The sequence below is a fragment of the Centruroides sculpturatus genome, unplaced genomic scaffold (genome assembly GCF_000671375.1).
Source record: "Centruroides sculpturatus isolate CEXI.00-Female unplaced genomic scaffold, Cexi_2.0 scaffold1662, whole genome shotgun sequence".
Classification (NCBI taxonomy): domain Eukaryota; kingdom Metazoa; phylum Arthropoda; class Arachnida; order Scorpiones; family Buthidae; genus Centruroides; species Centruroides sculpturatus.
The window spans coordinates 16,336-32,090 of NW_019385783.1; the positions used below are offsets into that span (position 1 = coordinate 16,336).

Genomic DNA, 15,755 nt, shown 5'->3' on the forward strand with positions numbered 1-15,755 from the left:
GATGGGTCTAATAATTTGGCAACGTACGGCATATATTTCGTAAAGAAAAAACATTGCTTCTCGGTAATGCCACGTCGCCAACGGTAAAGCTTAGTTCACACTGAGCGCGAAAGCGAAATAACGCGTGCAATAACGCAATCGAAGTTCGGAACGGTCGAGCTTTCTCGCTAGCCGAATCGCACTCCCGTTAGTTTTCACACGATTCTTGTTGTTTTCCAGATGGCTACAGAAACTTTCTCAAGCAACACAGTACATGTTGTATTGATAATTTACGGTTTTTTAAATATTCTGCTCACCCAGCATCGTTTTCTTTTCGACGTGTACTTTTCCCTCTCAATAAATAAGCCAACGTGATTAACGACGGAACATCGAAAGCGGCCGTTTTGTTTTTCGAGATGACGTTTTCTTTTGCTTGCAAATAACCGGTAACTTAAAATTCGCAATGGCTTTTCGCTTTTGATTGTACGGGTCAATTTCGCTAAGCGAATAAAAATCGCTTTTCTCGTTCGCTTTCGCTATTCTCTCGGTGTGAATCGACCTTAACGATAGTTCCGACGGTTTCCTCTCCCGCTCGGTGGCCAATTTTCCCATTTTTCTCGAAAACGGACGAAACGTCATTTAAATTTCACTATTTAAATGTCATTTGAATAATGACATATACAGTCGAGTCGAGTCATCCGATATGACCACCAAAACAAAGTCGAAAAAATCACAAAACTACAGTTAGGGAATTACAGTACACGCGAAGTATGTCTCTGACCATCCGTCGCCGGCACTAAAATTGGCTTCTACTCCGAGTACGTCAGCGATTTCCATGGCTTTTTGTTTCGGTATCGGCCCGAAACCGGAAGATTCGACGAACGAATCTGCTTCAGTCAACGTACCAAAGCATCTTCGACATCTTTCTACGGCGACTTTCTCTGGCGTTTTCGAGAAACTTTCTTAATTTCCTCTTTTTTCTTCAGAATTCCCACTAATGTTGTTCTTGCTTTGATAATTTGGCTGGCGAAGTTTTATTACATTCAAGTTCAGATACAAGTTGGTATTTTTCCTTCGGCGTATGCGAACTCGACTGTATTAATAATTTATATTCGGCGTAACGATTTTATTTTAGCAATTTTCACCTCGGATCTTATTCGTAGAACGACCGCAGAAAATTACTTTAGAATTTTTATTTTTCTTTCCTGCCGCGATTTTTGGTAGAGTCGCGGGCGAAAAATGATTCCGCTTCTGGTTGGCAACACTTTGCAAATTGGAAATGGCGTCGATCGGAGAGTGTTTTCGTCGGATGTTTTGCTGGTGCGGGACGGCGATTTGCACGCGGACCTTGTTGGCCGTGTGTCTGTGGCTGACGGCGGCCGGCCTGGACCGGGCCTCTTTTCCTTCGCACGGAAGGGAAACGGTCAAGACCTCGCCCGAATCTTCCAGCTCCGGAGGACGGATCAAGTTGGCGGAAGCGCCGGAGTGCAAGAGCGACGTTCGCCGTCTCTGCGACTCTTCTTTGCTCGGCAACAACTTCGCCGTCCTCGACTGTCTGCAGAACGACAAGGTGGGCCTTCGCCTTCCACCGCAACCCGCGCCCCTTCTCTTTTCTGCCTTTCTCTTCGGACCTTCCCCTCCCGTCGCTCCCCGTCCTCCGGGGAGGATCTCTGATGCGGGATCGCGCCCCTCCGTTTCTTCCGGGAAAAATGCGGAGACGTTGCCCGTCTTTCTCCTTCTCTCCTCCTCGGAACAGTCAGCACCTCTACGCCCGGAGGAGGAGGTCCGTTTCTGGACGGACTCTCTCTTTCTAGGTGCTTCGTTTTGGACGTTTCCGGACGGCTGTCCCTCTCCCTCGTCTCCCGGGGCGACTTCGGCGGAGAGGGTGGCGTCGGGCCGGGCCACGCGTCGGGACGCTCTGCCGGCCGGGCGGAGAGTGCGGAGTTCTTTCGCCTTTTGCCGGAAAGTTTTCCTTTTGGAGTCGTCGTACTCCTTTCTCCGAATTATTTGGAACGTCGGGGTGTGACGGAAGGGCGAGTTCCGGATGGACTCGTGTTTGCTTGGGTGCGTTCGGCGTCGGAAAGATCAAAAGATACGTTGCTTTTTGACGTTTCGGCATCTGCCTCGATGTTGTTTCGAAAGATCAGATCGGTCGTCTTGCCGTGGCGGGCCACTTTACTCGTTTCCAAAGTTTGCAGTCGAAGAGATGTATTCGTGAATAAAATTGCAGAAATTGCTTGACTCGCCACTTGCAGTGTTTCGACCGTGCTCCGAAAATGCTTGTTTTAAATGACGTGCATGTAAGATGCACTAAATCCCACGTAACACACACTTAGATTCTGTTTTCTTTTTGGCTGTTTTTGATGGAAATAGGATATTTGTTAATGTCTGGGTTTTTTGTTTCTTTACTTTTTAAAATGTTTCGCTTTGTGGAAGTATGTATGTTCTGGCAATATCGACGTTAAAAATCGAGAAAACTGTGCAGATTTGTTATGTATGTAAACCGCCAGGGGATGACCGCTACCGGAATTGCCCCTTGACCTACTTAGGTCACCCCACACCTCGGACCTCATGTGTGTTCTTTGTCTGAACGAGTCGTCTTTCAGCTGTTGTAACCCCTAGACCTGGACACGACGATACGTTGTTCGCCTCATAGTTACGTTTACGTTAATAAAGCTAGTTATATATGTTATGAGTTATCGTTATTCTCACGGATATAACAAGATTGTATTACTTAAAAGTTAAATTTTGCCTAATTATTTTAGTAATGCTAGGAAAACGATATGGGTACGATTTATATACGAATCGTGTCGGAAAGATCTTTGTGCAAATCTTTACGATACAATCTTGCCAAATTTACGACTTAGCGTTTTCGGTTTGACAAAGTTATAATTTATAGAAGTTAGAAAGGCTTGTTTTGTTGGTATAGAATGATGTTTTTCAATTAAATATTCTTTAACTTATCCCAGTGTCATTGCCTACTACTACAATTTTTCACTTTTTGAAATTTGTGAAGTAATACAAAAGTATACAATAATTGTTTGTCAGGAAAGGTGTTATAGATGTTGGAAATTTCTCGATTCTTTGTCTAAAATGGCTTAGACTCAGGTTTGAACCTTCAACTAACATTAAAGCAGGGCTGTGGAGTCGGAGTCGGAGTCGTGGAGTTTTGGTATTTTAGCTGGAGTCGGAGTCGGAGTCGTCAAAAAATCCGCCGACTCCGACTCCTTTTTACTTATCAATTTGTTATGTATATAAAACGGAGAAGTGTTGGAATCGTGTCAAATTTGACCCTCCAAGTTTTTTTCTTTTTTTTTTTGCAAATCTACACGTTTGGAGACCTTCCGAACCCCTCAAAAAAGTCAATAAAAGGGAAAAAATTGTGTGTGTGTTTCTTGGCGTCTAATTTGTTTAATTTCTTTATTTTCTGTTCTGAGATATTAAACAATATCTCAGAATGGGTAAAGTTTAAGAAACGAAATGTGATACTGTAGCTCGCGTATAAAGAGGCATTAATACTATTAAATTTTTGTTCTTAATTAAAGAACGATAGGGTGAAGACAAAAAAATGGTCATGTGTCATATCTCTTAATGAATATTTCACTCGTTATTAACGTTCAAAATTAAAAAAAAATAATAAAATAAAACTCGTCTTTACCCTCAAAGTAAGCTTTTTTGCCGTTTTATAATAGTACAGTAAAACCCGTTAAGATGTTCTCGCCTAAGATGTTAGAGTGTATTTAGGGACACGATTTAGTTCAACCACTTTGACGCTAAATAACTAACTTCTGTGTTAAACCATCTGACTCCGATTCTGACCACTCTGACCACAGAAATTATTAGGCTTCAAACAGGGTGAACAAAATCATGCCCCCCACACACAGTCTAACATCCACACATATAGAAAAAGACCTCGAATCTTTTGCATATCTCAAAATTTCAAGGTGTCCCGAGTCCAAAAATACTAAATATTTGGGAGGGGTCATTTTTTGACCGAGCGCTACACTTTTCCTCTGTTATATATAACAGCCGGAAAAGTAAAAATTATCGAATACATATTTATATATTACTTAAAGAAGTCTTTTAGCTTTGGAATAAAAAGTTTCTATGCTCTATCTTTATTACAACTCTATTTATTGAATATTTTATTCTGAGGTCACGTGATGACATCAGAATTTCCGGGTTTCTTTTGGTAACAAGCCCGCTCCTAGTCGGAGTCGGAGTCGGATGGTTAGGAAAGGTCGGAGTCGGAGTTGGAGTCGGTAGATTTTTACTCGACTCCACAGCCCTGCATTAAAGTCAAAATTCTTAAATCTTCAATGTGAATTAAAAATATATGGAACAAAACTCTTGCTGCACTGGCTCTCAATTTTTGAATGTAACCTTTTAGGTTACGTTGAGAAAGTTACGTACAAACGATTGTTCTGTTTGAATCTGAAGATGGGATTGAAAATCCCAAAAAGGCTTAATTTGAATAAATATCTTGACTCTAACCCTTTTGAGAGTCTTTCTTACATTGTGAAGCCATCTTTTCCAGCTTTGAGTTTTAATATAAAGTTGGGTTTTACTCGTTGCTAAAAAATGGCAGCATTTTATTTTTTATTTTAGAATGTCGATGTTATTGGTTAAATATGGAAACCAAATTTCCAGTAATTTGGAAGTTTCGAGGGTTCAAAGTTAAGGTTAGTTGCTTCTACAAATTATCAAAATTGCTTTTGAAAAAAAATTATAGAATTTATATCCACTGTATTTAATATTTTAACAGTAATTTTTGGAAGAGTATTTTTATGATAGTTTGAAACAGAATTGCTTGTAGAATAAAACTTGCAGGTTTTAAGACAGGAAATGGAGGTAGGTATTGAGAATTTCTAGTCGGAATAATATATTCCATCTTGCTTTATATAAGGTTACCGACAATAATGAATGCTAACTGGGAATTGCTAATAGGAAATTTAAAGTTCTGCTTCAGTAAAGCAGTAAAAAAGTTCTGCAAATCTTTCAATTGTGCTATTAAAATTTAAAAAGTTTTCATCATTTATTGAAGTGTAATTTGTGGGAAAAAATGATGTATCTTCTTCTAGTTAAACTTCAATTTAAAAAGATTAAAGATTGATTATGATAAATAAGAAAATATTTAAATCTATGAATGAATCTTGTGGGAGTTGCAGTTTGTTTGTTAAGATAAGTTTATAAATTTTGTATTGTTATATATTATTAGAAACAAAATACACGTTACTATGAAATTTTAGAAACATAATAATGTTATTAATAGTTTAGATTATATTGGGTTGTTTGGAAAGTTTGTAGCAATTTTTGATAGCCGACAGTTGAGACAGTGATTGACACGAAAATGATTAGAATTGTACAAACCAGTGAATATTACGATAAATGACCTTGAGATGTGTCCGTTACAAAAAGCTATTAAGATTATTCAAATAGCATTTAATTTGTCTCGTTGCAAAAATGGATGCGAACAATGTGCGTTATCGGCACTTGTTTCTTTTTTTATCGTAAAGGCAAAAATGCTGTACAAACAGCAAAAAAAATATGTGATGTTTATGGTGGGAGTGCTGTAACAGAATCAACTGTTTGAAAGTGGTTTGCAAAATTTAAAGTGGGTAATTTCAGCCTTGAAGATGCTCCCCACTCAGCAAGACCTCCTGTTATTGAAGAGGACCAGATCAAAGCATTATTGAATGAAAACCCTCATTACACAACTTGAGAGATTGCAGTCATAGTGAAGTCATCAAACAGTACTGCATTTCAACATCTAAAGAAGCTCGGATATGTGAATCCTTACAACATTTGGATACCTCATGACTAAACGGAAAAGAACTTACTGGATCGCATCTCCATTTGTCATTCTTTTGAAAGACGAAATGAAAATGACCCTTTTCTGAAGCATTTAGTGACAGGTGACAAAAAGTGGATCGTTTATAACATCAGCCAAAAATGATCATGGGGTAAGAAAAATGAACTACCATTAAAAACTTCTAAGGCCAGCCCAAAGGTCTTCATCCAAAGAAGGTTATGCTCATCGTCTGGTGGGATTGGAAAGGAATCCTGTACTACGAGTTGCTTCTACAGAATCAAACAATTGATTCTGTAAGTATTGTTCCCAATTGGATAAACTGAACGTGGCAATAAAAGAAAAACGTCTGGAACTGGCCAATAGAAAAGACATTGTGTTTCACTAAGATAATGCCAAACCTCACACATCTTTACGAACACACCAAAAATTATTGGAACTGGGGTGGGATAAAATATCCCACCCCTATACTCATTCGACCTTGCCCATTAGACTGCCATTTATTCCGTTCTCTGCAAAATTCCCTTCGTGATAAAAACTTTGATACTTTGGAAGCTTGCAAAACCACATGGATCAGTTTTTCGCGGGAAAAACTGGAAAGTTTTATGAAGTGGGTATTATGAAGCTGCCATGTAGATTGCAACACGTCATTAAAAACAATGGCTCATACGTAATGGAATAAAAGTATATTTTTAGTTTTAAAACAATTTCTTTTATTCTCTTAAAAGTTGTATGAACTTTCCAAGCAAACCAATAAAAATATGAATAAATTAATAATAATTTAAAATTGTAGAAGTTTGTAAATTTGGCAACGGATAATTCCGAATGTCTGGTAATCCAGTATTTTTAGTATTTTGTGAATTGGAATTTTTTAGGTGTTCATTGCACCAAAGATCCCTGGTAGAAATCGAGGCAGAGGTAGGGGGAGTGGCTCCGCATGTTGCTAGGCACGGGGAGATCGATTGTGGAATCGAGAAAATGAAACATTTTATTACAGTTAACTCATTTGTGTCGAGTCGGTAGACACTGTTCTTTTGGATTGAATATAACATAAAATTTTGCATAAGTACAAAAATGTCTGGTAATCTGGTATTGCTCTAATTAAGCTGCCAGATTAAGTTATACTGTGTAATATTTTGCATGCTGATAGTTTCAAATTGGATCTGTTGATTTTTCTAATGAATTGTTATTTTCAATTATGTTTTTCCATATCTTAATTCTTATGAAAACTTTTTTGATTTTCTTTAGAAAATAGAAGATGCCGATCTCAGTTCAGCCTGCCATCACGTAAGTTGACAAATTAATATGATTTTATTTTATTTCTCTTACAAATATTTAAAAATAGCTAAACAAAATGATTGATATTTAGTTTTCAATAAATTTAAGTTAAATATAGAGTCGACCCTCTGTAATCCACCCATCTTTGTTCACTCAAAATTTTAGGTGGCTATGGGGGTGGGGATTAGAGCAGCATCAACAAAAAGATTTTTATTTTGTAACTAATTTTTATTACAGTAAGTCTCATTAACTTGTACACTGGATATAGTATTAACTTTATTATTATCTTGGATATTGTTTTCATTATTGATACATTTTGCATGGATATGGCTTTACATAGACTTTTTAACTGACTTGTTTAAAAAACATTCTTAGTTTTTATTTGCCATCTTTTTGTGTTTTGTATTCTCTTTGCAGGCCATTGCATGTGAGCAATGGCCGTAACATGCTCAAGTTTTGCTGTCTTTTTTGCTTTGCAAAAACCTTTAAAATTTTATTGACATACTCCAGCAATTTTCCAATGGAATGAATATCAGAAACATTGTCATTTATTCTAGTGTATTCTCGATTTCTTTCTGCACAAATTCAACTATGTCGTCGAGAGTCATCTTGCAAAAAGAAGCTGGTACATCATCTTTAACTTGAAGGATAGTGTTTGCTTGAACTAAAGGACAACAGTAGCTAGAGAATTGGAAAGCTCCTAGCTTTCTGGTGAGAGTGCTGTCTGATCTTCAGTGGAATCAGGATGTATGAAACCAATATGCTTCAATTTGAAATTGTCACTGAAGTTACTTTCTGCCAAGTTTCCACTATTAATCAAATGGCATCAGTAAGAAGCAAATTCCAGTTGACAGACTTTCCAACATTGATCTTATGTATGCTTGAACTTCATGCATAAGTCCTTTGCCTGGAGTTTAATTAGCTCATCTGTAACAATTGCACCAAAAGCATTCACTAGCTCAATGTGCAAATTGAGAGCTTTTCTGAGTTACCATGTTTGACATTTCTTTCTTGCTTAACATAATTATGAAGTTTTTTACTTGCTCCCATTGTCCTGACTCTGAAAGAATGTCCCCAATTCTTTGGCAAGTAATATTGACCCTAAACACTTGAGAAAAATTTCCTGTGATGGCCTTCTGTGTCTTCGAAGGATTCTAGCAATAAAAAAACAAATTTGCTTTTTCTGATGAGTCTCCAGCTTGCAAGATCACACCTGCATAATAAGAAACACAGTGGACATTGATATTTTTTTCTACACTACTAATGAGATCATAGATGACTTTTTCCTGAGACAAGTTAACTGACAGGCTATTTAAATGACTTTCTTGTGCTATTCAATGTCTGTTCTTCAAAGCAGACTGGAGGACAGGCTAGAGCAGGGATGGCCAACACATAGACCACGGTCGACTGGTCGACCGCAAAGGTTTTGAAAGTAGTCTGTGAAGCTAAAGTTGAACAATTTGCTTTCACTTAAATTAATGTTTAAAAATCTTAATTCGATAATTTATTCTTACAATAATAGACTGTCTGTGCAATGTACCCATACTGTTTGTATTTATCCCGATGAACAATGCAAATGAATGTTAACACATGCGCAAATAAAAATCCTAAAATTGTTTGCCCATATTCATAATTGCCCACAGACTATATTTTACCAAAAAAGTAGCCCCTAAGGGATAAAAGTTTGGCCACACCTGGGCTAGAGGATCTGTTGAGGATAAGCTGGTGCAGGTTTTATTTGAAATTTCAACCACATGTATCTATCACGTGGTGTTAAGAAGCATGTCGTTACCATAGGACATTTCCTAATAGTAGTTGTGTAGATCAGAATAATTCTTGGAAAAGGAGCATAGTGTTTTTGCACTGTTTTGTAGACATTTCTTGGGAAGTGGAGTGAATTTCTATTACAGCCTGAAATGAACAAATTAACTTGCACTTCCAAGAGGATTGGACACATGCGCATATGGGTCACTTGGTCTGGGTCTGCTTTGTAAACAAAATACATTAAGCTTGCCAATAAAACCACATTTCAGCAGATTTCCTTCCAGTAATTGTTGAATGGAAATTCAGGTAGAAATACGTTCATCAAATTTCCATTCTTGGGAATTTTTGTGGCAGATAAGGGGATGATAAATACATACTTAATAAAACTGGATTAATTAAGTCCAATGCATGTAAATATACCAGAAATATTCAGCACAAATTATACTTGAAAAAACATGTTTTCAACATGTTTTAAATTGTCATCTTCAGGTTAAAGGATGCAAATATTGTTAACATTGTTTGGAATGTGATGGGAAGGCCCTTTTGTATAAAATAATGGTGCTCCTTGATACCGCTGTAAAGAGATCAAGACGTTGCTCCTATGTAGACCCATTTCTTGTTGAATCTGTTGTCTATAATGGAAGTAGGATATACCCTAAATGAATTTTATGTGTTGATAGGGTTCTTGGCATTTTGTAATAAAGAGAATACAGTTGGGTTTCTCATTTAGGAGATACTAAATTGGTTTGTTCTTGCAATTTGATGGTATATGAGCTTTGTCCAAAATTTCACTTGTAAATATCAATCCGAGTACACATCCAAGAAGGACAAATCTAAAACCGACATTTTTTTAAGGTACTAACAAATTGCGAGAACAAACCAACTTACTATCTCCTACATGAGAAACCTAAATGTATTCTCTTTGTTTCAGAATGCCAAGGACCCTATGAAAACACAGAATTCATCTGGGACATATTCTATTCCCATTATAGATAACAGATTCAACAAGAAATGGGTCTGTATAGGAGCAAGTGTATCAAGAGCACTATTATTCTATCCAAAAGGGCCTTTCCACTGCAATGTTAGCAACATTTGAATCTGAAGGTGACAATTTAAAAATTATTGAAAATGTTTGTTTTTTCAAATATAATTTGAGCTGGATATTTCTGGTATATTTACGTGCTTTGGATAATGGAGATGGCAGATTAGGGAGGATTGACTTTATTATTAAAACATAATGATGAAATTTTAGTCATTCAAATATTGTTTCTGTATTTTAAAATAAATATAATTTTTGCATTCCATTTTTATACTTAACAAGGTTTCTTGTAAAATTCTCCTTAAATTTATTTCCTTTAAATGATACTTCTGTCTTAAGAATGAAGCGTTTTGTGTTATAATTAGAATTTTGACATTTCACTAGTCTATTCAATATAATTTAAACATTATTTTAAATAGATAATAGATAAATAAAATTGAATGTGCAGTAAATTAGAACTTATTATACAAAGTGTCACAACATCTTTTTTTTTTTTTTTTAGCACTTTCTTTAATTTAACTAATGTTTTTGACCATTTTAACATTTAGTTAAATTAAAGAAAGTGCTAGAAAAAAGAAAGAAAGGTGTTGTGAAACTTTGTTAAATAAAATTGAAACAAATGTGAAGAGTTTCAGAAACCATAGCTAAACAGTTTCAATATTTACATCTTGTGACTTATTTTATTGAAGTATTTTATTGCACTTAAAATAACATTATTTACAAATATAATAAATATAAATTACAGCTCTGTGTAGTTTGAAAATACATATTTATGGATGTTTTACAACATTCAAAAATACCCAGCTTTCCTCAGGTAGGTTTTATATTCAATTTTATGTTCTACCTGAATTAAAACATCAGGTAGAACATAAAATTAGGTATGTGCTGAAAACATGAGTTATTAATAATTAATTAAAGCTTTCACTGTAATTAATGGTTTTTTTTTGAGTATTTTGCTATCTGTCATTGCAGTTTCCACTTGTTACAGAAATTTCTCAATGAAAATATTTTATGAGAATTTTTTATACAATATTGTCTGCTTATAATGGACCTGTACAGACTGTTGGAAATAGTTTGTTATAGCCAACATTTTTTTCATTTGCTAACATAAAAAATATTGCTTATCTTGAAACAGTGTCTTCTTTTATTTGTTTTTTCTGTCACAACTAGATGCATAGACAGACACTTTGCATTTTTGACATCAATCTTTATTCAGGAATATCTTGTGGACTGGGATGCATTTCAGATGTATGCCCCTCTTCTGTTGGCATTTCTTTTTGAGATATCTTGTAAAGAGGTGATAACTTATATACATTGATGTCAAAAATGCTCAGTGTCTGTCTGTGCACCTAGTTGCGACAGAAAAAACAAATAAAAAATAATTTAATTTTGAAGAGTACCATATTTATGTGCACGTAAGGGCATGCTATTATACTCAGATAAATTCATAGATGAGGAAAAATTGGCACTATACTCCACAAAATAGCTAAACTTACTAAACAGTTTTTTTAATAGTATTGGAAACATTTTTTTATTTTGGTATTTTTTATTGGGCTGCAGTTTGGAAAAATGTAGACCTGTAAATTCTCATTGTTGTTTATCTGGTGTCTGTCTGTCTGTCTTTCCTTAATTTTGAGAACAAAGTTAGATAGACAAAAGATGAGACCAGATATGGAAACCTTAGGCAGGAAGCCTTGATTAACTATATACAAACTTCTGAAGCAGGCTGGAAGTCATGCAAGTTATTTCAATTCAAAACTTTTCCCTGAAAGCAGTTAATAGATGACTGGCACAACACCATTGCTAACAGAACGGATGATGTACAGGGGCAAGCCACTACAGTACTAATTGGAGGTGGAGCGCGTATATTTTAAATAAAATAAATTAAAAATTGCAGTCTGACAAAATCGACCCATTTCTTAAACGGATGGTGACTGGGGATGAGAAATGGGTTACATACGACAATATTGTGCGAAAACATTCGTGATCATAGCATGGTGAAGTAGCTGAAACGGTAGCCACACCAGGACTAACGGCCAGGAAGGTTTTGCTGTGCATTTGGTGGGACTGGAAAGGAATCATCTACTATGAGCTGCTTCCATATGGCCAAACACTAAATTCGGACCTCTACTGTCAACAATTGGATTGTTTGAAGCTAGCGATTGACCAGAAGCGGCCAGAATTGGCCAACAAGAGAGGTGTTGTATTTCAACAGGACAACGCCAGGTCACACATGTCTAAAGTGACTCGCCAGAAGCTCCGGGAGCTTGGTTGGGAAGTTTTAATGCATCCACCTTATAGTCCGGACCTGGCACCAAGCGATTACCATTTTTTTTATCATTGCAAAACTTCCTTAGTGATAAGAAATTGGCATTAAGAGAAGATTGTGAAAATTGCTTAGTCAAGTTTTTTGCCAATAGGGACCAGGGCTTCTATGAGAGAGGCATTATGAAGTTACCTTTAAAATGGCAACAAATTATAAAACAAAACGATGCACATTTGATCCAAGTCGGACAATCCAAACCATGTTAAATAAAGTCTTGAAATAAACGTAAAAATAATGGATTTCTTTTTCCCGACCCAATATGTATTTTTCTGCTAAATGTTCTAAGAGTTTTATCGAGTACCCATGTGCTATCGCTTTTCTCCTTATGTGCTTAAGGTCTATGATCGTGTTCTCAAATCTGGTGCAATGGGTAAATGCCCTCTTGACTAACAACTTAAATGCAGTTACTTTATATCTAAATGTATTATTTGATTAAACTGGAATGGATAAAGAAATGCATTCTGGTTTATAATAAACATTGGTATGTATGCTGTTTCTTTAAACTTGATTTTAATATCCAAAAAATGGACAAATGTGTTGCTATGTTCCAATTTCTGCACTGCCATACTGATTCATATTAATTCAGTATGGCAGTGCAGAAAACATATCTCAGCAGAGTCTAGAAACATAGTGGTGGAACATGACAAGAAGATGAAACCAATGTAAAAAGAAATTACATGTATTGGAAGAACAGAGCTGGCATACAAAAGGGACAATACTCTGTACAAAATGCTGCAAAATGATAAAGATATTATAGATAGGACCAGAGCTCCTGGAATTTATAGCATACCATTAAAGGGTGACAGATTTGACAAGGATTTAATTTACATAGAAGCCACAAATACATTCTTAGAAGCACAGGATTAAAGAATACAAATATGATATTGAAAGTGAGAAACAAACAGGTTTATCTACAAACAGTGGAACCAGGAATTGAAGCTAAATTGGAGTGAGCAAGCAGCATTGATTAAAAAGTGTTTTATTAGAGAAGAAACAAAATTCTTAGAGATATTTAAAACAGCCTTGAAGAGAGAGTGCATTAATATACGAGATGCAGATTCATTATCGTGTGTTTGGGAAGTTTTTACGATAACCTCGATAAAAGATTATTATAATAATTCAATTAAACTATGGTGTGTTAATGTAAAATTATATAGAATACATCAGTTGTAAAATTTTATTTGATAAATTTAAATTTCGTAAATTGCAAAAAATAATTGAAATTTTGAATTGAGTTCGAATGTGTAATGCTATAGAACGAGCATTATAAATGGAACATGTATAACTGACCTGAAGTAGGACAGTCAAACAGTTTGAAAATGTTCATTGTTATTAAATACTGGAATTAAGCAAAGGTTACCAATGTAATTAATACTCATTTTCAGATTGTCCTTTAAACAGCAATAACCAACTGAAAATTCGCTTGAAGTTATGATAAGTTTTTTATGTAACCAACTGAATAGTTTAGATGATTTATCATTATAGTGCCCTGGTTTTGAAATATTTGAAAAGCAAAATGTCACAACTAGATATTGTTATGTAAGATGATAAACTCACAAAACAACCTTCATAAACAGCAAAAAATTTAATGATGATCAATTTATTTATGTTACCTGAAGGATGTCATTGCAAATGATTGAAAATGTTGATGATTAAAACTTTTTTGCTGCTTATGAAGGCTGTTTTGTGAGTTTAAAAGAGGATGTAATTTTTATTCTTCAAATTCTTGAAAATATTTGAATAATTTTCTTGTAATCTTGAGGGTAATTACTTCAGTTTGAAAGAATTTAGATGTATTTTATAATATAATTTTCTTAAAACATTTTTAATAGATTGATCAGAAATATCTGAAAATGCTAAAATTTATAAATTTACATTTAAAAATTTACTATTTTATGCATTATTTTTTAAGATTTTATCAATAAAGAATTGATGTTTAGTTAAATAAATTTTAATTAATAAATAATTTTATCTGATACTTTTTTAATAAATTAAATTTTCATTGGTTGTAATCATTTACTTTATAGTTAATATGGACATACAAGAGAAATTTGACGTTAGACGAACGTTTTGTTAATGCAGCGAACAGTATGTGTCGAAAATTTCTGCAGCAGGTAAAGTTTGTCTGGTATATATGGAAGAAATGAAGGATTTAATTCTAAAGTGAACCAAGTCCACACAAACTATTTAAGATATAGTGAGTTATTTAGGAATTATTATTTTATTTTAAAAAGATAACAAATTATCCTCAATGGTACTATGTACAGTACACTTAATGCAGTGTATCATCTTTCCAAACATAAAATGCAGAAAAATTACAAATAAGTTAACTACAATTTATAGATAATAAAGAAATTTAATTTAAATTTGGTTCAATTTAGAAATGAATCCTGAAAATATTACTTTCTTGCTTTTTTATTCATTCCCATAAATTTAAGTAGAATTTGGAAAAAATGCTGTCATTTGTGTTGAATTTCATATTGTTTTCACAATACTAACTTTAAATTGGATTAATAATGTATAAAATACAATTTTGAAATTTTATTGCAATTTTCTACTTAATTTCTTCATTTGTGTAATTTACTGTTTTTACATTTGAAGAAAATTTAATATTAAGTTATTTTTTGTAATGTCTGTAATATATTGAATTTAAATAAGATATGTGCATAAAATAAGATTTAATAAAACTGCATAAAAATTTCAGAAATATTTGTGTAACAATAAGTTTAAAGTAGATTTTTAATTGATTTTTAGCATGAAGAATGCAAACCAATTGGAGCCAGGAGTCAAATGTTATCCTGTTTGATAGATTACATGGAAAATAATACAGATGCCGAATGCCGGTCATTTTTAAAAAAGATGGAAACAATTATATTTAGTGATTATAGATTAATATATAAATTTACGGATGCCTGTAATGACGATATTAATAAACTTCAGTGTGGTCGCATAGATATAAATTCTGAGGTAAGAATTGGCTAAAGAAAAAGTTGATAATTTATTTTTAATAAACTTAGATATAATAATTTATTGTGTGTAATTCACAATGACATGTAACTTTCACTGGTATATATATCTTGCAGAAAATTGTTAGAACAGAAATAAACTTTTCTGCATAAATTGCACCAGCATATATCCTGCACTTCCAAACTTGGTTTTGAAAAGTGATACACAATTGATATGCAGTTTGGGAGGTCTTATTTCAAATATTTTGTTTTTATTCCTGTTTATTTCTACTGAAAATTTATCTTGAAAGTGATTAGAAGTTAAGTGGAATGAAAAACTTTAGAGTGAGATCCAAAGCCTAATGTGGATTGTGTTGAAATGACAAAATTATTTTTAGTTTTCTTTTTGAACTATTTATCTAATGATGATGATCATAGTAAAGACTAGAAATAAAACAAATAACATTAGATAACTAGGTAGGCTGACATGCTACACTAAAAACAACATAACATCAAACTTAACAAAAGGAAAATATTCAAGAAAGTTAAAACATATTCATAAGCACTAACAATAAATATGCACATATAGGAATACAACTGACACTCAAACAAACT

The 15,755-nt window shown here is 34.2% G+C and overlaps 1 protein-coding gene across 1 annotated transcript in view; it reads left to right on the forward strand.

Moving 5' to 3' along the window:
- Nucleotides 1-1,244: 1,244 nt before the first annotated feature.
- The window catches only part of LOC111642102 (Golgi apparatus protein 1-like), a 68,067-nt gene continuing 53,556 nt past the window's right edge, over nucleotides 1,245-15,755 (forward strand). Inside the window, exons 1-4 of the mRNA XM_023388381.1 lie at nucleotides 1,245-1,549; nucleotides 7,037-7,075; nucleotides 14,223-14,309; nucleotides 14,950-15,162. Of these exons, the coding sequence (XP_023244149.1) occupies nucleotides 1,259-1,549; nucleotides 7,037-7,075; nucleotides 14,223-14,309; nucleotides 14,950-15,162 (630 nt within the window). The 5' untranslated portion in view covers nucleotides 1,245-1,258. The remainder of the gene's footprint in view (nucleotides 1,550-7,036; nucleotides 7,076-14,222; nucleotides 14,310-14,949; nucleotides 15,163-15,755) is intronic.